Source organism: Manacus vitellinus, unplaced genomic scaffold, assembly GCF_001715985.3.
Source record: "Manacus vitellinus isolate BGI_N305 unplaced genomic scaffold, ASM171598v3 scaffold_12_pilon, whole genome shotgun sequence".
NCBI lineage: Eukaryota > Metazoa > Chordata > Aves > Passeriformes > Pipridae > Manacus > Manacus vitellinus.
The window spans coordinates 1,085,287-1,108,846 of NW_021938949.1; the positions used below are offsets into that span (position 1 = coordinate 1,085,287).

At 43.7% G+C, this 23,560-nt stretch overlaps 1 protein-coding gene across 1 annotated transcript in view; it reads left to right on the top strand.

The window, feature by feature from the left end:
* Positions 1 to 7,739, top strand: part of EXOG (exo/endonuclease G) — a 30,986-nt gene extending 23,247 nt beyond the window's left edge. The window contains exon 7 of the mRNA XM_008921767.3: positions 7,156 to 7,739. Within this exon, the coding sequence (XP_008920015.3) occupies positions 7,156 to 7,617 (462 nt within the window). The 3' untranslated portion in view covers positions 7,618 to 7,739. The remainder of the gene's footprint in view (positions 1 to 7,155) is intronic.
* Positions 7,740 to 23,560: the final 15,821 nt, after the last annotated feature.

Consider the following 23,560-nt stretch of genomic DNA (forward strand, 5'->3'; position numbering starts at 1 on the left):
AAAACAGAATGCCAACAGGAAAAACCTGTTCTGTGTCATTGGAGAGGCAGATGCAGGTTTTTCATCTTTGTCCAGATCAAATCAAAATGACATTGTCTTGTTTTATACATTACTGCTCTCCAGTGACTGTCACTTTAGTGATTTTCCTCTGTCAGCAGATTTGGAGTTTGAAATACAAATTTTGCAGTAATTCAGCTATATCATGCTCAGTGCTCCACCCTTCCTATTCCCAATGCCATAGTAGTAAACACTAATTTTAGAGGAATCAGCTGTGGTTGGCAAATGCAGTTTAGATAACATTTTCTTTGTTGTTTGAAGAAGACATTTGAATGTACTTTTTACTGATATACAGAGTTCATGCTGGAAACTTGTTTGCTGTTGAATTTTCCCAGCTGAATAATGAGGCTGGGCCAGAGATGGACAATAACTGGGCCAGAAGATGCAGTTATTTGTCCTCTACATCTGTGGCAAATAACTGGGAAACAAATTGCACTTATATTGCAAATATAAGATGGTACTTTATGGTTTTCCCCAGTCAGCTTTCAAAACTAGTAGAGGTTGTTTCCTACCAAGATACTATAGGGGGAGGAATCCTTCCTTGCTAAAGGAGGAAATAAACCTGGGAACTATTATATGTTTGTTGGCTGCTCCGAGGGGTCTCAAGGCTTCACAGGTAACTAATGGATCTAAGGTCCATTATACACGTCCCATAAACTTTGTGCAAAGGGCTCATCTTAGATCAGCTGGTGGAAACAACCAGGGCTCTTGTCAGCCCTAAATGAGGTGCAAATGAATGTAATAGACACTGGGTTAAGACTGGAGGAGAAGAGACACCAAAATTGCAGGATAGAGTAATGGGATTGCTTTTTTTTTAGCATTGTACCCATCCCAAAGGTTATGTTATTACAGGGAGAGGGGTGTTAGGGACTGTGGTGGATTCAGTGTTAAGTAAGCTAAATGGATTCTGTGGAAGCAGTAGTCTGTCATCATGTAAATGCAGTTTATTTTATACATAATGTGTACAAACACCCTCTTTGTTAAAGAAAAATAAAAAGGGAGTTGGGGTGTCTATCTTTTAATGCCATAACTATGTATTCAAGAACAGTTTGGTTTTTTACCATCTCTTATTTATTTTGTTTTCTTTCCTTTTTAGTTTGCCAAATGATTTGGCAATAGCAATCAGACCACCAGCCATAACAAATTAAATTTTTCTGAAGCACATACATTTGCATTCTGGAGTGCTTGTCTCTGCAGATTGTTACTATGAATTTTATCTGTAGTGTTTTCTGTATTGCTAGGTCTGCTTTCACACCCCTCAGTTCTACTCAATGCCATCTGACAGAGTTCCCTCAAATATTGGGGGAAAACACTATCAAAAGAATCAGTGCTGCCTAACACAAATCCAGAAGGAACTGAAGGCAGTTCATGCTGTCACAATGATCAAGTAAATAAAGTAATACTGGTAGCAAAGAGAATTGTTTGTACTGTCAGAAAGTCTGTTTCTACACAAGAGTGTGGTATCAAATTGTAATAAAGCTCTGGGTTTTCAAACCTGGGATCAAATCAGCAGGAATAATGTTATTTCTACAGTAGAAGACCTGATGGGCCTTGATCAGTATCATGCTTCAAGTTACAGCTAAAACAAAAAGAACGGTTATTCAGAGAAAGCTGCAGTCTTACTCTGAGTGACAGGAATGATGTCCTTGAATTCTGTCCACCAAGAAATGTGATAGAAGTGTTAATTTTGTTACTGCCAGATGCATTTGGAAGTACTGTATCACAGAGAACTGTGTGTGCTTGTTTTCACTCAGTTGTGTTTGCAGCGTGGCTCTGTCTGAACTCGGGTTAGGACTTCACAGAGAGCGAAAAAAATGGTTCCTGGAGTGTCAAGGGAATTTCTGGAGCTGTCCTTTTAAAGTGTTTGATGATGGTACCCTCTGATGCAAGGACTCTTCAGTGTGTGCTGGCATTTAAGGCATGATTGAATGTGATTTCTGTTTACCAGGTTCTAAGAGAATTGTGGATAATTGACAATCCAGAGCTGTCTCTGGCTGATGAAGGGCTCGTTAGTCCCTTTTGCTAATTCTCTGCACAGTTGATTTTCAGTTTCTAGTCACTAGGTGGCAAAGTATCACTTTGGGATTCACGAGTCCCTTTAAAAACGATCTGTACCCTTTCAGAAGAAGACAATTTTCTTACCACTCTGAGAAGCTGTAACCAACCCAGTGTAAAATGAAAATACGATAACATTTGTGTGTGTTTAAAATTTCTGGTAATAGTAACACTCTGTTTTCTTCTCATGTGGTTTCAACTGTTCTGCCATTATACTTCATATATTCCTTTTTTCCCATTCCTGTAAGAATGGAGTTTTCTATCTCAAAAAATCCAAACTGACTTTTTTAGGGACTGCTTTGCCCTGTATTTATCTGACTATGACCATGAAGGTGGCATTGGTTAATCCAGATGCTTAAACTTACCCTAGATGCCTTTAGCAAATGTCTTCATTATATATTGTGTTATTTAAGGGCTCTATAGATATTATCAAATTTTTCCTTCCTCTAATTTTATAAGCTGGAACCAAGAACAGTATTTGGCCAAAATTGCGGGGAAAGCCAAACTTAAGACCAGTCCCCATTCAGTGACTTGGCTGTGAAACCAAATTTATCAAAGCTCACTGAAATCTCTCTGTTTTAAGAAATCATGTTACTTTGCCCTTATCTGTCCCTGTGAGCTCTGTAAGTTTGTATTATAACTGCTTAACAACACGTTTGTTGTTTTAGCAATGTGTAAACATCTCTAAATGTCAGGAATTGCACACATTTTAATGGCCTGTCCTCATGGCAGCTGTTTAGGTTTAATTGGGCATTGAGAAGAATAAAAAATTGATACACACTTGTGAAATGTCAATAACAATAGAAAAATAATAAACACTGTTCTGAAAATAACTTTATTATAATGCTGCATTATTAGATGACACCACTTCAGTTGTAGGGCTTCAGCTAGCACCAGATCACCAAAGAAACAAAGCAAAATTAAAAGGAACAAGCAGCTGCAAAAAGTTAGGGCAATGCACATTTTTACATTGAGCTGATAGAGACAGCAAAGTATCTGAAATTTCACACTGGTTTCCCAAATGACGATGGGAAAGAAATATATTTAATGCTATAAAAAGAAGCTTTCAGCTTGAGTGCTTTTTCTTTCTTCGTGTTATGAGACTGTTGAAAATTTGAAAGATTAAGCAAAATTTTATAGCAATAGCAAAATAGAAATTTTCAAATGATTGCAGAAAAATTTTTCTTGTGACCTGTTACCAGTATGGTGTGAAAGCATGTGGGACAGCAGTGATTTCAACAGGCCACTGCTGTATTTTCTTGCTTGTATTAGTCCACAAAATTTCTTTTGGAATCACAGATACTATTAAAAACTGCTGCTCTCCTCCAGCTGGGACAGAGAGCTGTTTCAGGCATTGATTGCTGAAAGATCATCTGCTGCCTGTGGATAGACAAGCACAAATCAAAGTCAACATCTGTGCATGGATAATCTTAACCCATTTTCCATTCTGCTACAATAGGAGCATATGCTCTCTGCCTCTGTTAGGCAGGCACTGAGATAAGTGGGATGGTGCAGATCCAGTGATTCAGACTGTTGAAGTTAGGGAGGAAAATCCTCTAGGTGGCAATAGGAAATGGGATTGTGGAGTTTGTTTTTGCTAGCTATTGCTTCTATTCCAAACTTCACTTTTGCAGAATCACACTTCACTTCTTTCCCTGGCAGCTGAGCTGAAGGGAGAAGAGGGGGGCAACTCTATGAGAACTGTTATTTCCAGCTTCTCTGTCTACTCCCATAAAAAAGCAAACTGTGGTATATTACAGAGAGTAATGATGGAAATATTTTGGTGTGTTCCAGTACTGCATTTCCTTTTCTAACAGAAATCGTTGGGTCACACTGACTTCATAAATTGTTGGTGATGCCCCTTGTGCATGGTTCACGTAAGTGTTAAACTGCAGAAACCCACCCATATTTATTCTTTGTTATGCATATTTACTCTATCAGAGCAATCAGGGACTGTCCTTTGATGGTGTTCTCCTCCAGCCTGTTTTGAGTAAGGAAGGGACACCTGTGGACTGGCTGTATGACAGGGTCAAGTTGATTTTAATCACTTTAACATATTAACACTCAGTGAAGTAATTGCAATAGTAGTTTACTGCTGTTCAGAGAACTGGTATAAAAACTGTACACTGCTTAAATTTTATTGAAATTCTCAGAAGAGAGCTTATGTGGAACTAAAGTGGTACATAAATTACATGTCTGGCCATTGCCTGGATGGAGTTGAATTTAGAGGTACATTTCTCAAAAGGCCGACCCTTCCTTCATTTTGAACTAGGCCTCATTTTCTTTCTTCCCCTCCCTCCTTTGTAGTTGCAGATACTATGAATAAATGTGCATTATTTTGCATAGAATATATATATTTGCATAATATTACATAAGCACAGGGTCTGTTTTCCCTTAACACCCACTTCAGGCATTCAGCATTTTCATCTCATACCTCACTTTTCTGTGTGCAGCTCTATTCATTCCCCAGCCTTTCTATCCACCCACTCAGCCCTCAGACTCAATCCCCAGTTCCCTCTGCTTGCTCACTGCACACAAATTCACCTGTTTGTTTTACATATGCCATGTACCCCCTAATTGGAGATTCTTGTAGCAGCTCCATCTGCATGCTTGCCCTTCCTCTGGTCTTTTATCCACCAGCCCGAGGATGCTGGGAGGTGGATGTGTGTGTGGGAGGTGTTGAGAGGGGGAGGGAGCTGAGCTAAGGAGGACCTGTATTTATATGTGTATGTATGTATTTATGGTGGGAAAAAGTATGTGAAGAGGCCTGGAAAAGGCCATACTGCTCAGGAATGCTGCAGGTCAGGAGATTGTTGGCCCCAGATGAAGCTGAGGAACAGGATTTGGTCTCACTGCTGCCTTCTCTCAGGAGGCTGCAGCCCTTTCAGGGAGCTCTGCAGCTGTGCACAGCCTCTTCCTCCACTTCCTCCCCACCCTAGGAGTGTGCAGGGGGTGGGAGTGCAGTGTAGGCTCTGGAAGCACCCTGCTCCAGAGGAGAAAAGGAGCTCCATCCTTCTGCCTTTGGCGGTGTTATCACTGAGTGAACACAGAAATATGAACTCCCTCCTGTCCCTCTCAGGGATTTTCAGACTTCTTGGCTCCCTCTCTCTCAACCCAATGTGTTGCATATACTCCCCAGTTCGAGTGCCACTGATCTCAGGTAGGTTAAACTCCCAACACCATCTTGTAATTCAGTTTTAACTCACCAGATACAACAGTTATGTTGCACTGTCAGTTTTAGTGTGTTTTAGAATTACCTGTGCATCAGTCATTTTTGATTATTTATGCTGTGGAGCTGTGGCTTGTTTCACCCACATGGAATTCTAAATGCAAAGTGCTTTGACACTCAGGAGCTCTAATTTCCCCATCAAGACACTTGTCATTGCTGGAAGGGAAGGCAGAGTTGACATAACCAGTTTCAATGACTGATGTCTAGACAGTGTTATTTGGGAGAAGGTTGTGGCATAAGTAAGATCATTTTTGGAAAAGAAACCAAAACCAAAAGGCAAAAAGATCAGGAAAGTTTATACTGCAGCAAAGCCATTAAATAGCCTAGTTTATGGAAGGAGAGGGAAAATATTTTGGAACACAGTAAAGAAATCTAAGTGCACATATTTTCTAGAAGCAGTAGTAATGTTTCTACTGTGTTATTGCACAAAACATTAAAAAACTTTTATCAGAGGTTTCCATTTCTCCTGAAGGTACTTTCTCTAGTTTTGGTATGACCAGGAAGACTTAAAGACCAGTCACTTAAAAAACTGGCAACAGAGGTAGAAGACACACTTCAAACACTGAAAGAATTCATAACTGAAATAAGTTAACTACTGAAACAAACTAATGTGACCCCTGGATCAGTAGCCACAGGCAAAGTTTAGTTTTAAAAACACATTTTCTTTTAGAGAAGGGCTTAAAACTCTCAGAATAAAGTGTCTGTTGGAAGTGTTTGTTATGTGATTGAGTTGTACTGAATATATGAATGGACAAGGCATGTCTGAACTGATAACACTGGATTAGTTTGTAAAATACTTTCAATTAATGTGATCAGTTGTGGCAGTATAATAAGTACCTACTTTCCCTGACACAGTATTTTAACTGTGTCTAACAAAAGCTGTCAAAAAAATCAAAACAAGCAGTCTCTGGTTTTGCAGGTATTGCAAATACTGGAAACAGTACCAAATTGCTGGATTTTATGTATAAAATAAAATACCTTTGTAGTTTTTGTGAGACATCTTCATCTTTTTCTTCTGTTGCCATTAGAATAAAAATAAAAATTTGAACAGGGTGCTTATAGAAGGGTTATGCAAAACTCAGGTTTTCCATGTGTGAGCCTGTTGTACTCTGTTAATGTGACAGATTCAGTTCAGCAATAGTGAATTAAAAAAAAAACAACCTAATGCAGTGTGTGCACAAGCATCTCTTTTTGACTCCTAGAAAGAATATGTTTGTCAGCAATAGGTGTATTCTCTTGGACTTATCCCTGAGCAAGGTGGGGGATATACTGTGTATGTACGTGTGTGAGCTTTTAGTGGATTTTATGTTAAGTCAGAGTCCCAGTCCTCCACTCTTGGGATTTCACTTAAATTCCTGGATTGTGGTCTGAGAGACACAAGAGAAAACCCAAATGTACGAGCTCTTAAGTTAAATCATAGTGAATGTATAGAAGAAATCAATGCATTTTCTTTGGCTACTTCTCTTCCAAGAAGATACTGAGTCACTGAATGTACTTTATGTACCTGTGTATGGCTAATAGAGATAGAAAAAAATAACTGATAGAAAGTAAAATAGAAGTCCCTGATCTGACACTTCCAAATCATGTAGGTTCTAATATGCATTTCAAATCAACTCCACTGTAAGTTATTATAAAGAGGAGAGAGGCTCCAGAGAGAGGGAAAGTGTAAATGTGCTGCTTAGGGACATGGTTTAGTGGTGGACTTGGTGGTGCTGAGTTAATGATTTGGCTTGATAATTTTAAAGGTCTTTTCCAGACTAAACAATTCCATGATTCTGTGATCTCCATTTGTAACACACCTTTCCTTTTACCAGGTAATTGGAAAGGATGATGTAGCTGTACCATCCCACCTCTACAAGGTGATCCTGGCCAGACGGAGCAGGACGTCAGCAGAGCCCTTAGTGCTGGGGGCTTTTGTGGTGCCAAACGACCCCATAGGCTTCAGCCACCAGCTGACTGACTTCCAAGTAAATATTGAAGACCTGGAAAAAATGTCAGGTTTAGTTTTCTTTCCCCAGGTGGACAAAACCAAAGAGGTTAAAAATATCTGTGAGGTGGATACCTGTAAACTGATGGGCTTCAAGGAATTCACGTTGTACATCACTGCTCGGAAGGTGCAGAGTGCCCGTACCTTGCACCGGCTGGAGAAAGCCATGTCAGAGTTACAGGAGGCAGGAATTGAGCCTGATGAGTATCTTCTAAAGCTTTACAAGAAGAAGGAAGAAGAGCTACTGCAGGAAAAACAAGAAGCAGCTAGAGAGGGGAAAGCTGGCTAAGTACGTGTTCAGGAAGATGTTGTACTTTGAAAGGGGAACTGAAGGCAAACACGAAGACAAGGGCTCCTTGAATCATCCTTTTTTTGAGTTGTGAAAACAATAAAGAAATATTTGGAAGCTGATGGGTTTGGAATAATGTTCATTCTTGTGTAACATGACGCACACACGTGGTTTGCTGCAGTACTTAGATATGGGAAGTGTAAACAACCCCTTTCTGGCTTGAATAGATCACTGGACCTCCAGGAAAGGCTTTGTGCTATTTTCCAACTGAGACGTCAGACTTGGGGTTTGTGTGGAATCCCTTCTAGGAATATCACAAAAATAGACAGTAGACACCTTGGGAGTACAACTGGAACATGTTTAAATGTAATTCCGCCTGCAAATTTCTCTCGCAGAAATGCTGTAAAAGCAATGGTACTTTCTGGAATTTTTTGAAAATTAAATTAATTTAGAAATAGTTCATTTAACTCTCTTTTATCAGAGAGCTGTAAGACATAATCTGGATCACTTATGGTCTTCACTTAGTTGTGTTCACCAAAACCTCTCCTGAGCTTGTGTGCTTTGGATACTTTAACATGTCAGTAGCTGTTAACTGGTGTCATTTGCAGCAAACTTCTCCCATTTGTGTATAGTTCTGCAATTTTTTGTGAAAACCCCAATAGAACTAGAGTTTAGACAAGATGCTACCGGTGTAGATTGGGTCTTCATGAATTATTGTAAGCTTAATGTTTCATTTTCACCTCCAAGTTTGGATAAATGTGTTTTCTTGCATATTGTTTGATTTGAGAGGTGAGCACTGCTTGCTTTTTGATTGTGGTAGTCACTCACTGGCTTTTTTCCCAGCACCTGTCTTTGGAGTATAAGCTGTGCAACAAAACTTCTATGTGAAAGAAGAAGATTGACTGAAAATGCATTTCCAGTTCTGTTTCAGCAGCATAAGCTGTGCAACAAAACTCGTATGTGAAAGCAGAAGATTGACTGAAAATACATTTCCAGTTCCACTTCAGCAGCAACTGATGTTGCTCAGATTGAATGAAACTGCTTGGGAGGTTTAATGAATTTTTTTTTCCATTCTTTTTGTGCTTAATTTGGGTAACTCATTGTTACTTGTATCCTCTGACATTTTACATTTGGAAAGAAAGAGTAAAAACTTGACATATTTAGAATTTTTTTTCTTGGTAAGAATCGATTTATATTTGGAGTTGTGCGATAAAAACAAAACACCTTCAGTAATTTTCACATGAAAGAAGGGTCATGTAGTGCCAGGCTGAATTGGGCTGTTTTCAGAAAGGATGAATCAGGAGCATTATTTGGATGTTGTGAATCATCAGCTGGGTGTTCCTGTAACTGTGTAGTTCCCTTCATCTCTGTTCAGTTGTGGTATCCCAAAGTAGATCTCTTTATAAAGCAGTCATGGTTCCCATGACACTTCTGGGTTTGCCAAGAACATGTGCACAAAATCCAGACATTTAAATTCAGAGAAATGTCACTAGCTAAGGACATCATAAAGGCCTACTGCCCACATAAATTAGAGAGAAATTGGGCAGAATCCTGACAAAATGTTTGCTCATTTCAATTTTAGCCCAGAACTGTGGTTGTAAATCGTTATCAAATGTAACAAAACAACAAGCCACGTCTGCCTTTACAGAACGTGGGAGATGTCCGGGTGTGTTGCCTGGAATAACAAAGTTCCAGATGCTTCATGTGCCTCTTGGTGGTCTTGTGTGTGCTTCACTGGAGTCCAGGCAGCCTTTTGGCACTGCAGTGGTGTCACCCTTTGGAAAAGGTACCTGGTCATTGCCCTTTGCATTGTCTTTCTTCTTCCCCATTATTTAAATTGTTAATGGTTTTTAACTCAGCCTTCCGCCTTCATCCTTTCACACCAGAGGTTACAGATCTCTCCTGCAGTGCTCACGCACCCATGGGCAGCTGAAACAGATCTCAGTGCTACAGATACATGTCCATCTACAGCAAAAACCTGTGTTGGGGCAGTGCCAGGTGTATGTGAGGAGCTCCAGGTATCATCCCTTGCTGCTGACAACTGGCCACTGACAGCAGAAATGCCCCGTGTGACTCTGCCTCTGTGGAAGCTACTCTGGGGACCAGCTGCTCCCTCGCTGGGTACCTCCTCGGGCCTTATGTGCCCCCTTGGATTCCTGCAAGCCCCAATTACCATAATTTCCGTGCCTCGTGGCTTAACCGCACGGACTGGGCTGCCTGTATCATTTTCAGCTCCGTTTGAGCGTGGTTGGTGTTCCACAGCTCCCCTCGGAGGGCGGCAGCGGGTGTTGAACCATGAAACCACTTCCAGTGCTGCTCTGTGCCAAAGAGAACGTTCACCTGCTCCTCTCCTGCTGGTTTCCTGATCTCAATTAACTGTGGAGTCTGGCATGTGGCAAAAAAATGAGCTTTCTTTACAGTAGGAAATGTAAGATGAGTAACAGCGAGGGGGTGAGGCTTTACACACTTGTTTGAGGCACCTTTGTAAGTAATTACTTCAACACCCTTTGTGAGAACTGTGCTGGTGCCTGTGTCCATCTGTCATTCCTGTTGCAGAATTAATCACATGCTTCTGTAATGACAATGGGAACCTCCGTGCTGCAGCTAAGCAGCAGGAGTCCTGGAAGTGGAGAAGTTTGTTCCTCCACTTTTCTACCGTGTTTGTTTTTAAAGCTAAATAGCCAAATTGCGAGGGAAGTTGACAACTGGGCTGTCCACGGACTGATACACTGATTTTGTGATATTCCTCTGGCTGTCTACTCTTGATTGTTTCAGTTGTTCTTGAATCAGGATGGAAGTGATGTGAAATAGGAGGCAGAGGGGAAAGGAATGCAGGGGAGAGCTGCCCCTGTGCTCGTGGTCTTTGGGCGGCAGCCCAGTGGCTCCACTCGGTGCACTTTGGTATTTGGCCTTTTGAGGGCAGACTGTTCCCACAGTGTCAGCCTCGGCGGCCAGAAGTGATGGGGGCTATACATGGAGTGTCTCTGGCGAATAATAACTGTCCTTCTGTTTGTGATACTAAAACACCCGTTTAAAATGAGTTGTTCCAAGCACTGTATTGAAGCGTTCTATCAAGAGCAGTATGAAGTTAAAGATTTTTCCTAGAAAAGGGTTTTTACAGTAATGCTTGAAAGTGCCTTCAGATTGACCACCCAGGTGGTGTGTCTGCTCCACAGACAATTTTGTCTCCAGCTTCTTAATGAATTTCATTATGGGTGAGGATTTAACCCTGCACTGGTGTCTTGCAGTGCTATTGATTTGCATCTGTAAACACAATTTGGGAGGTAGAATTTAAAGATCTGCTTTTTTGTGTGTGTGTGATTGGTTTACTTCAGAGCAATTTTCAATCTGTCCTGTAGTTGTAAAGATAGATCTTATTTTCTAGTTGTGTTGAATGCTGCACTAAACTATGGAGAAACAGTCCCTGTCCTGAAAAAGTGACATATATTGGATACAGCAGGCAACAACTAGAAGGGCAGAAGATATGCACCCAGATATCTGAGGATTTCTTTCATCAGATAGTTTCAGTGGTGCTGCAACACCCACCTTTGAGTGTCCTTTTCATTACTGGAATCATTTTCCTGACAAAGACACTCAGGTGTTCTGTAAAATAAATCATTAAGGTTGGAAAAGACCTCTAAGATCATGAAGTGCCACCATTAACCCAACATTGCCAGGTCCACCACTAAACCATGTCCCTAAGTGCCACATCTACATGTTTTTTGAACACTTCTAGGGGTGGTAACTCCACCACTTCCCTGGGCAAGTACATGGCAAAACCCAGGATTTGCAGAAGCTGCTGATCTGACCAGCAGTGATTGGTGGAGATGGTCTTACGTTGCGCCAGAGGAGGTTTAGATTGGATTTTAGGAAAAACTTATTCACCAAAAGGGTGGTCAGGCACTGGAACAGGCTGCCCAGGGAAGTGGTGGAGTCACCATCCCGGGAGGTATTGAAAAGCCATGTAAATGTGGCACTTTGGGGCACCGTTTAGTGGTGGATGTGGCACCAGTTGGACTCAATGGCCTTAAAGTTCTTTTCCAACCGAAACAATTCTATTATTCCATGACTCTGCCAGTCCACCACCTGGTTTAGCAAGATGTCCAAGCAGACATGTTTTTACAGCCTTCTCTGATTTGGTTGATGAGCTTGAAGCCACTGACCTTTCTAGTGGAAACTCCCAGTTTGCACAATTCCTACCAAACTGGCCAGCTAGAGCCATGCTGTCCCTGGGGCTGCTCGCTGGAGAGGTGCCCAGGTCAGCCCTGGAGGATTTGAAGGAGGTCTCCTGCCTGCCAGGTGCCCTTGTCATCTGTGCTGGTGGGTGGAATGGCCTGTTGAAATACAACAACCTTGCTTTGCCTAGTTTTGGTGGGAGGTCTCCATGGTGAAGTTGCTCCAAAGATCCTTTACCCAGAGTAAAGCAGAGCTTGGACAGCAGAGGAATAGGGAGGGGATTTTTTGGAGGCAGTCTGAAGAGCAATGGCACCTCTGGAACTGCCTGGGTCTCTTTACATGTTTAACCTGTGCCAGCCTGCGTGAAGGAAACACCAAGCCCTCCTGTGCCCATCCTGGTGCCCATGTGCTTGTTGCCCAGCAGTGAAGCTGTGAAGGAATTACATATATAAGCCCCAACATGCTGTTGCTAGTAACATGACTCAGTGGGGAGGTGAGAAGCAATTTTACTGTTATTTTTGAATTGTCTTCTCCTGCAGTCGCACAGGAAAAGCTTTTCTCACCATGCAGCAAAGGAAATGTAGGAAATCTTTCTCTTTTTTATTATTTTTTGATTCAGATCCATCTAATCAGCTCCACCTACACAGTGGTGGTGTAGCCAGTTCTCACACACTTCCTAATAGCCATCTGCCTGTGCAATTAATGGATTGTCTGCTTTTGCCATAGTGTAGAGGAAAAGACTGAACCAGAGCTTTCAGTATTTGCTTAAAATATCTGAAGTGTCTGTCTGGATGCTCTGGGCTGGAACTTGGTGCTGGCTACAAGCAACCCCCACTTTCCCATGTTGTAAATTATTATGGAGCAACTGGCCTTTTCCATCAAGCCATTCAAACAGGGCAGGTTTCCCACCTGCTGTGTGAAAAATGAACAGCTGTGGCAACATGATGTTCCCAAAATACTCACTTCCAAGAGCTGAACACAAGGCTTGTGATGTTGGTTTGAGGGGTACGATGGCTGTCATCCTGGCTTCCCCGCCGGTGCCTTCAGTGGGTGGGGAGAGAGGCAGAAAACAGGTGTGGAACAAAGTGCTTCCAACTCTGCTTAATGAACAGAGCAGAGATATTTAGCAGATCACAGAAGTGAATTTGGGTTGTGTCAAGAATCAATATTTCCCAAGGGAGCAACCAAAGACCTGTGGAAGTTTTCTCTAGCAGCTCTCAGGAGCTGATGGGGCAGAGCTCAGCATCGAGCAGGCTGGAGCCTGGGAGGGAGTGGAAGCACCTGCCAAGCTGCTGGTGCTCCACAGCCTTAGGCAGTGTCCTGTCTTTGCATGGATGCATCCATCTGGAGGAACACCATCCCATAATAGCATTCTTCTCCCCACAGCTGTTTTGTGACCCAGCTGATGCTTTTTGGTGCTGCAGTGCCTCCAAAAGCAGGGTGGCCATGCCTGAGCACCTGGGGAGCCATAGTGGGACACAAAGCGTGATGGTACGAAACCACAGCTGGATTAGACAGCTTGGCTGTAAAACTGAGCTTGAGCTTGGACTTGATTCCAGTGTGGGATGCAAGATAACCTAAAACTAAAAGGTGTGAAAGCAGGTGAGAAAGCTGACCTGACCAATGGTAGTGCTTGAGGGGAGGATGCCAGGAGTGTCCCTCAGCCATCAGCAAGTCCTTGGACTGAACCTGAGCTGCTTCAGTGGCAGCTGAAGGACCTTCTGCAGAGCATCACCCTGACATCAAGGTGTCAGCTCACCTCAAGCTGTGATGTGCTGGAGCTCCAGAACAAGGTGTTGGCATTCACCTAACTTAACTGCATCTTGAAGACAACTTTATTGCTATTCCTATTGTTACACTATCAGTAACTGTATTTTTGTATAATTAGTACATCAGACTGACTGTCCTTTCCAGTCGAGAGAAATCTGAGCAGAGAATCCAGCAGTGCTCACTGAGAGCTCAGGAGCTCATGGTGAGAGATGTGCTGGTGACAGGGCTGCCTTGCCCCACTGCCACCCCATGCTCAGGAGGGTCTTCAGACCCCTGCAAATACTACCAGGGTTAAAAAACGAATGGAGAGATTCCTTGGTGTGTGTTTGCCTGGGTGACAATACCTCAGCCTTTCCTTTGTGCTGTGTCACAGACATCCTGGAATGTCAAGCAAGTGTAACAGGAAAAAGCTGTGCAGGAGTAGCAAAAGGCTTTCTGGAAATTTCCCCATCCTCTCTTTGTCTCAGCTCCAGTCTTCAGGTGTTTTAAAGTGCGGGGAGATTCCCGTGGGTGGGAATGCAAAATGTGTGTTCGCATGAAGTTGGGATCAGCGTGTGGTTGTGTGGGAGAGGAGTTTTGTCTACAGGGCTGTGTTTTCATTACATAGGATCTGTGCTGTGGTGTAGGAGATTTCAGGAAAGAAGTTGCTGTTCCTACTGTCAGGGTAAGTCCTGTCAATAGCAGAGGGGCACCATCACCACCTCTGGGCTTGCCTGTCCTGAACCCTTGCCAGGAGTTTGGTGTCCAAGGCAGGCCACGTTCTTCTTCCAAAGTCACGTGTATGAAAAGCAGAGACACTCACTGGAAAAGCTGGAGGCCAATATTCAGACACCCCTGCACCCATTTTGCACCAGGGATTTGCACTCCAGGCTCCCAGTCTCAGGGGGGGGTTCCCATCCTCTGTGGGGGTGTAGGAAGAAGTGGGATGTGAAGTCTCCTACTAAAGTCCCTACTGTCACTCAGAAGCTTTGGCTGCCATTGGGCCAGTGTGGGAGGATGCAATCCTCACTGCAGAGCTCTTTGGTGGTGCAAGGTGCAAGGTCTGTGCCCTGTGGAGGCTGCTTACAGCCTGAAGAAGTGGGTGAGGCTGTGCAGGAGTGTGTTTGGGGTCTCCCACAGAGCAGCACTCCCAGGACTGCAAGCATGAACAGGAGTCCCTGGGAGGTCTGAGATTTCCCATGACCTTAAAAGTCCTTTGTTGGAGACACTCCTATTACATGTGCTGAGACTTCAGGGACTGGAACATTAAGCCAGGTGATAATTTTTTTATGCGAGATGGAGTAAGCACAGAAAATATTAAGTCCAGCAAGTTACACAGTCCTGTGTATGCTGAACTCTCCCTTCAGCATGACCTTCCTCACCCCCATGGTCCTCCTCATCCCTACAGTCCCCCTCACCCCCATGTACTCTTTAAAGCAGCAACTTCGCTTTACTCTCACCCCTTTGTTCTCCTCCTCAGTCAGAAGTTGCCATCACCAAAGCCAGCAAGTTGCTCTTACTAATAGCAAGATAATCAATTTGAGTCACTGTATACATTAGTAATGGCCGTGTAATTCTAGTGCAAATTAGGTTTGGACAGGCTGTGAAGCCTGAGACATCTTGTCTTCCTGAGCAGAGCTTGGATTTACTGTCCTCTGGGGAAGGCCACAGTGAAACACCCCCTGCCCCCCTCACAAATCCTCCCTTGATTGGATACAGTATGGTCGTCTGATTAAAATTGTGCACTGGTTCAGAAAATGATTTTCAGCCAGTGCTTCACAGTAAATTACTTTTTTTTTTTTTTTCCCCAAGACAACAAATTTTTACCTCAAGTACAGCTGTACTGTAACACTGAAATGAGAAGCTCAAGAAAACCAAGATGCCAGAGAGGCAAAGATGGAGGGGGATCAGGGGAGCACCTGGTAGTGGTGACACCCTGCCACGGGCCATCCCTCATGTGCAGACGTGCAGCCCCCATGAGCCTAAAGCATGGCACCCACTCCCACTTAAACCCAGATCCCTTTTCCCACTGAGTCATACCCCTACCACAGTTTACTGGTGCTTTGGGTAGATGTCCTGAGGGCAAATATCCCAGTATTCACTGCTGTACCCCTGTGTGGGGTGTCCCTTTCCTGACGTGCCCTGTCAGTCACCAAACTGCTTAGGGAGATGGATGGGAGGAGCAGAGCATGTGCCCCTCCTGACACCCTCCCCCCCACCCCGATGGCCACAGCTACCTCTGGAGCAAGGAAAGCCCCAGAACAACATGCCCACCAGTGCCAGCCATGCAACATTTCCCAATTCTGAGTGATAAAACCACCCACTTCATGCTGAACCGTCACTGAAGGAAATATTCAATTTTTCCTCAATCCATGGAATAGGCTCTCCTCTTCTCCCCAAGAACATCCCATGATACCTGGAGATCCCTCTGTCCCTAATGCCTGATCCTGCACAGATGACTCATCCAAAACACTGCTGATGCTCTTCTGCAGGGGGAGAGCATCCCTCCCCATTACATGCTGTGGCAAGGGGTTGGTAGGGAAGGATACATCTTCCAAAATGAGTCCAAGATGAATCTCGCTTTCTTGGGTTGCCCAAAGGAGGGTCAGGAGGTGCACCACTCTGCCAGACTTTCTAAAAAACATCTTAAACATCTGCCTGCAGGAAGGTGTCTTTGGTTGTGACTCCAGCTATGGCAATACTGTTCTATTTTAGCACGTTCAAGCCTTGAGGAGTGAGAGTTAAGCATGCAGCAATCAGCCCTTCCTGGTGGCCTTTCATGGACCCTACACCCATATAATCAGTGCCCATCTTGTGCACTGGATGCTGGGCTGGGTGTCCAGGCACTGGGCACCCAGCAGTGGGCACACTGGACGGGGTTGCTCTAAGCAGCTCCCACCCCATGGCAGGGACTATGACTGTGTAAGGAGGTAGGATAAAGAAAAAAAATATTAAAAACAATCCATGTAAATGCTGCACAAAATGTGTGCCTGAGAAGGAGTGGTCAGTGGTTCAGAAAAGGGTGGTGCAATTTTTTAATTAGAGGTGGATAATTTATTGACTGTGTGTTCATGTGTCTATGTGTCATTTGAAGTGAAATTTCAACTAGTGGTATTCCACTGCATGTATGTGGGCTTACACTGAGGTGAAGGTCTGAATTAACCATAATTTTTCTTTTTCCTGGAGGAACTGTGACAGCCTGGGGGAGTGGACAGTGACAGGCAGTAAAGCAGCTTTATGTACGCTATATTTAAGGTATATGTTTGTATTCAAGTAAATGTAAAACTGATTTCCTCCCTCTTGAGAAAAAAAAATAAAATTAAATGCTAACTGGAAGTCTGTCAAATTTAACAACCCTGGAAGTAGGAGAAAATTTGCACATGGTGCAAAGAAGTGGAGAATCTTTGTTACAACCAACACCAACTCCTCACCTTTGCTATGACATAGGTTCCCTTCACTTCAGGTTTGCTCCCTGAGCAGTGGGTTGTGTGAGGAGGGTAGGGCTGTTTATTAAATTAAGAAATTATATTCCACAGCATATTGGCACTGAGCTGGAAAGGAGCAGCTCCATTGCCTACTCCCTCTCCTGGTCTCCGCAGGATCATTCCTTACGGGGATGGGTGTGTGTGTGTGTGTGTGATTAGTGCCTTCATCCATCCAGTTTGAAATGTCACATTTCCTGCTGCAGTTAGGAGCTTTTATCCACAGGATGTATGTGTGTGCATTTGAGGGGGTGTTTTCATGCCCTTCGGGTAAATGTTTTATTAAGCAACATCCAACACATAACACAAATACCTGAAAAGAAACATATTACTCTTACTAAAGACTGTTATTGCAGCTTTGACGACCTTTCAGAGGTCTTTGGGAACTGGAAATAAAGGAGTGGGCTTATAAAAGGGAGTGTGATCTTGTTTTTAAGCTGGAGCACAGGAGAGAGGTTGTTTCAGTGTGCTCAGATCCCAAAGGGAGCTGCTCACACCCTTGCAGGGCTTACCAATGCCAGCCCGCTGGCACCCAGCAGCAGTGGCTGCCCAGACTCTCCTGAGACCACCTCCAGGCAGCTGGCAGCAAAGGTCCACCACGTTTTGGTGGAGACAGGGCAGAAAATGCCAAAGGGCGCAGCAATGCTGCAGGTGAAATCCTCCATGGTGATACACCAGTTCTCTGCCCTTCTCCAAGGGTGCCCAGCATCCCTGCACTGGAGGGGGCTGTGCCCAGGCAGTGCTGGGCAGGGGGCTGGAGAATCTGCTTCTGGGGACTTCAAGTCAGCAGAGAGTTTGCTAGGACAATGCCCAGGGCAAGGATAAGGCTTGTGTATGGGGCTGGCAGCATCTGGGCTGTGCAATATTTGGCACAATTTCTATCACAGGCTTGGCCTGTTCCAGCTGGAACTCTACTGTAGGACACCTGAGCATAGGTGGAGTGACGACACAGGCTGGGGACTTTTCTTCCTGGGAAATTGGGATAAAAACAACCAGTCTGGGGGGAGGGAGAGACACATTAATGCAAGCTACTCTGTATTGTTTGAAATAACCAGGCCTCACAGTATTTGATTTACTAGTACCAGCATACCTGAACATGCCTTGAAGGTCATGAAAGGATGGGCCTACTTGAGGAGTTCATCCTAAATATGAGATCCCTCTGATTCTGATTTGACATTGTATCTGCAAAGATAGGATGAAATTTTCTGTTCCATTATCTACTGAGTAGACCCACTCCTTTTAAGGGAGCAGAGAACAGCTCCAACTGAGCCAACACAGCAGAATGGATCCAACATTGTCTTGACTACAACTGTAACTTAACAGGATTATGTGTTTCTTTGTGTGTCTGCATGTGCATGAGAAGATGAGGTTCCCAAATGACTTAAGAGTTTTCAGATAAGACCCTACAAACCCTTATTGACACAACTGGTCTCAGTTACCTCAAAACAGGCTCTCCATAAAAAGGAATTTTGCCTCCTTAGAATTAAGAAGGCAGAAAATGCAAACATTGAGTCAGTCACCGTACATCAGCTTTATAATTTAGAGTATACAGTTAACAATATAAGGACTAATATATTCAGGCTGGCAGCCAAGACTTTCAAAATTAGAGTCCGAATACTAGATGTCTTCAGCTGTATTTGGGACTGGGGATGCAGAAAGCCCTGAGGCAACAGGATACAGAAGGGGGTACCTAACTCTAGGTATATGAAAGGGTCGTTGATCCTCAGAATGTTATTTGGGGTGAACATTCAGTGTTCCATGAAAGGGAGGTCTGAGAAAGTGCTCTTGTTTTTACAGTTACAGTACTCCATGTTGCCATTGTTCTCTGGGCATTTGGACATTTTAGAAACTCTTTACAGGGTAAAGTAGACTTAACTCATGGTCAGCTGTGGCAACTCCTTGTCCCACCTGACCCTCTTTATGTTTTTTGTCTCCATCTCTGTCCCATGGTCTTGCCAAAGGCGGTTTCCAGCTGCTGGCACCATCCTGATTTTGGTCCTTGTTAGTGTTGGCTTTAGCAGGCACTATAAAACAGGAGTGTAGGAAGAGAGCAGGGTCAGCATGTGGAGCCCCAGCTCGGGATGTTGTCAAGTCCCCAGAGCTCTCATCATCAAACATCTAATGTCAAAATGTTGTCTTGCTGATAAAACATCGTCACCTCCTTCTGTTGTGTCAGAAGTCTCTGGGTTGCCTAAACAGCCTGGGTTTTGTGAACAATTTGACGATTACTCTGGCTCATCCATGGCCTTTTCATAGAATCTGCTGAATCATGAATGCCAGAAAAACCTACAGAGAAAGGCTATTCTGTGTTTGGGTTAGATGCTTCTGGGCAGGAAAAGAAGTGCACTTGCTGTAGGAGTGTCCTTTCTGCTGCTGCATCCTCCACTAGTTAGATGATCCCCAGCTCAGCAAAAGCCAAACCCTGAAGCATCTCAAGAGGAGACCTAAAAGCCACCTGATCTGTAAAAAACCCCAATCTGACTTTCAGACAGCACTCTGAGAGATCAAGTCCTCACTCTCCTCCCTCAGACACAAAATAATTAGAAGTCATGTTACATGAACTGCATTAGTTTGTTGTTGGTCTTAGTGATACCAGAGACTGAAATGGTTGTATTATTGACCTGATATTTATTTTAAAATGTGCTTGCAACATAATTTTATGCACTGACACGAGAAAATCCTGCCACTGATTTTCAGAAGAAAGTCAAAGAAGAAGAGGATGAGGAAGAACATAAAGAGAGAAGAAATTTGCGAGGAGGGCTCATGACAAAGGGTGCTGATATCGTGGGTCCACCAGCAATCATAACTCTCTTGCCTGACTGCCACTGCACATCAGAGCACATGCCTGCACGTGTCATGTGTTCTACTGCATGTGCTCTGTGTCCTGCACGTTTCCTCACATCATAGGGGTGTGTGTTGCCACTTCACTTCTGGGGTGACCTTGCACAGGTCTCAAACCAGACACCAGGCAATGGCCCAAGGTGTTTGTGGCTTGAAGATAATCTCCCCCTCACTTTTCTCTCCACCTTACTGTTTTTCATGTACTTTTCCCTCTTTTGTTCTCATTTCACTTGTTCTTCCCTCATTCCTTGGTGTTCTGGCACAGCCTTCACTGTGCAATTCACAGGGTTTTGTCTGCTTCAGACAGGGCTGAAGGGACAAATTACTACATTTTGAATATACAAAAGAAAAAAGCATGAAGCCAAACATGTCAGTAAAGGGCAGTTTGAATTACCAAGCCATGATTGCATTACTCCAACGTAGAGGAAATATGACTAATGCCATGTCTGTGCTGCTGGCATATGACTGCTGTCACATTCAGGGAGGACTTATTAAACATCATAGAGGTGTGACTAAAGAAAATTATGAGAATGTGGAAATGAGCAGTCATGGTCCTATTGTGTGTGCTAGGAATTTCTAATATTGGAGCGTGGGGGATGTCTGTGTGGGAAGAGCAGGAAGAATTTGCCATATTTCTCATCAAAAAAGATCAAAATTAGGCTTCAGGGAAAGCCATCCTATCTATGAAGTGCTGGGTGACATTCTGTCCCAGATGCCCCTTGAGTCCTGCTGAATCTTCTCTGGTGGTCTTCCTGGGTGCTGATCCCTGCTTTAAGCATGGCTTATTCCCTTTATAAGAGACAGTCATTGACTGAAAAAACTCAGGAATAGTCCTGTGAGGAGAGACCAGAATGCAGGTCTGTCCTCTGGTGTGTGGCTTAATTTGTTCTAGTTTTCTGTCTCTCTGACCTGGTTGTGGTGATCTTGGTCATTCAAACTCGAGAACTGGATGTGAAGAAAGCCTTAGTCTTGGCATACCCACAGCCTATGGGAGGCTGGAATAGAGGAGCTGTAGGATTGACCCTGTTCTTGCTGCTTGGAACCAAGATGTCCCATCTGTCAACCCCCCAGGGTACCCAGTGCCAATACACATCCATCCTGCACAGGAGGGGCGGTGGCTTACTAATTGGTGGTGTTCTGGAGAGCAGGAGCTCTACTTTGATTTCAGGAGACATTGCAAAGTGACTGAAGATGTCTGATGGGAGATCCAAGCTCCAGGAGAGGCAGGAGTTCAGGTACATGTCTCTGCCTGGTGCCTCCTGCTGGTTCCACTGCAATTTTCTGGCTTCACCCTTCAGAAGTCTGTCTCACAAGGCACATCTCACAAGGGATTTAGGCAGTCTGGATCATCCCAGCACAGCAAGACACGCAGTCTTTCTGCTGCCCCTGTTCAGGTGTTAATCACCTAAGCAGCTCATCCAAATGGTTCTTGCAGCCTCCGGTGTCAAACTCTTCTGAGATGCACTTTTGTTTAGAAATCAGCACCAATGGCTGCTCTGGAGAGTCAGGGCCTGCTATGAAAAATGCAAATATCTCCTTGGAGAGACATGATTGTAGAGCCAGATTTCCTGCTGATGGAAAAACTACCCAAAGTGTGTTGACCCCGTCAGGCCCGTGCCAGCCCACGCCAGCAGCATTCCACCCCACCCTCCCTGTGTCTGCCCTCACATTACGGGCTCTGCCTTTAAAACTAAGACATAATCGACAAGCTTGGCCAGTTTTCCTTCATGAAACAATTAGAACAGCAAACACAGAGGCTTTACATCACTCCTCCTCTCAATACTCGGCATCAGTGTCTTCCTCCCAAATGAGTTTTTAACAGCTGTGTTGTTTCAAGAGGCACAACACCATTAACAGCTTTCCAGAACAACTGTATTACCCTTAAGAGGAGCATTACAGGGCTGAGCACCATTTCTTTCAGGGATGCAATTAGGGAGGCGATGGAGCGTGAGGCCTGGTCAGGTAATTGATCAAGAGCTGGTCAGTTGCTGCCCCAGATTAACAGAACGATCAATGGTAATGATACAAGTTTACTAAAAGAAATGGAAAGGAAGGAACAGTGAGGTTTGAGCCGGGTGCTGGTTGGGTGGAATAGGCAGTGCTCCCCTGTCTACGGTGACAGGATTTCCCTGTGAGCTCTGCTGCAAACTCTATTTGTGAAGGGCAGGGAGGTGCCACTTATCAGATGCTCCTCGTAGTCTTCCCAGGCAGGACTCCAAGTTTGCAGCACACCTGTAATGCAGGTTATAATTTTGAAGATGAATGAACAAATAAACACAACTGCCTCAAGGTCAAGCATGGAGCCAGTGAAACCCGGGAGCCCTGGCCCCATTTTGCAGGCTTAGCCACTTGATTAGGTTATTGCACTGATTTTTTTCCCCTTCTTTTCCTGTTGTAATGCTACTATTGCCTGCTTAATAAACTGCACATATTAATGATCCATTAAAATCTTCTGGAGAAATAATAGTAAGTGAGAATTTCAATCTCTTGAAACATCAACCAAAAAAACTAGAAGAAAAACATTAAAGACACAAATTTCAACAGAAGCCACTTTCTAAAAGCCATAGCTCAACTGCTATCTTATCTGTAGGTGCCCCAAGAGTTTAAGTTACTTTTGGACTACATTTATCACCTCTTTTTGAGTTTGTATTAAACAAGATATATTCCTCTTGCTTATTGAAAAACCGACCAACCAACCAAAAAGCCAAGCAAATAAGCCCAAAAACAGACTATGTATCAAAATATTGTATTATGAAAGGTTTTATGCACAGCAACCCAATTGATCTGGAACTGCACCCATCAGCACTTGGATGACTGAGGTGTGAACAAACCCATCAAGTCCCACTTTTGTTGTATCATTTCTGCTGATCAATGACCGTTCACATCAAAAGAGCCTGATGGTGGCTGTAGAGCTGTTGCAAAAGATCCAAGATTCTGAAAAAAAGCCTAAGTGTCTTTCAGTTAAAGCCAGTAATGCACTGCACCTGCTGTAAGGATTAAGTGCATTGGCTGAATCATTAACATCAGCATCCACAGTGAGACTCTGATTTTAGATATTAAACTTTTCTACCAAACATAACCTGTGAGTATGTCAGAGAAAGGGAAAACAAGACCACAAACCTCAGCTCTGGAAAACATTATCTTGACTGGCAGCAACTGTGTTTCTGTCATAGTGCATGCATTTAGCTGAATTTTATTTTATTGGATTTGATCTTGGATGTCCTTTCCAACCTTAATGATTCTATGATTTTGTGAAAAGACATGAATCAGGCACATGTAGCAGGAGGAAAAAGAGAGCTACGTTAAACCATAGCTGGAATTTGTGTCTGAGTCATGGGAACAGTTTATAGATCAGCAAGACAAATTTCAGAGGTTAGAAAAACGTTCATCCAAATACTGTGCTTCCTTCTAGAAGTGTCTTGCTTGTAACCATTATAAATGGAACTCTTTCTGGTCAGGGAAAAATAGAATGACATCTTCCTATCTTACTTATTTTGTCCAGTTTGTGAGAGATTTGAGCCTAACTCTTGCTGGTAGTTTTCCTGTGCTCCTTGTGGGGAAGCAACGCAACTTCACACTCCTGGAGGCCCTGGTCTCTGGGAAAGTTTGGCGATGCTTTTGTAGGAATGTTTCCACAAAGACTTGCTGGGCTTTTCCAGCTTGGCTGTACATGTGTTGCTGATGGCTGGCTCAGC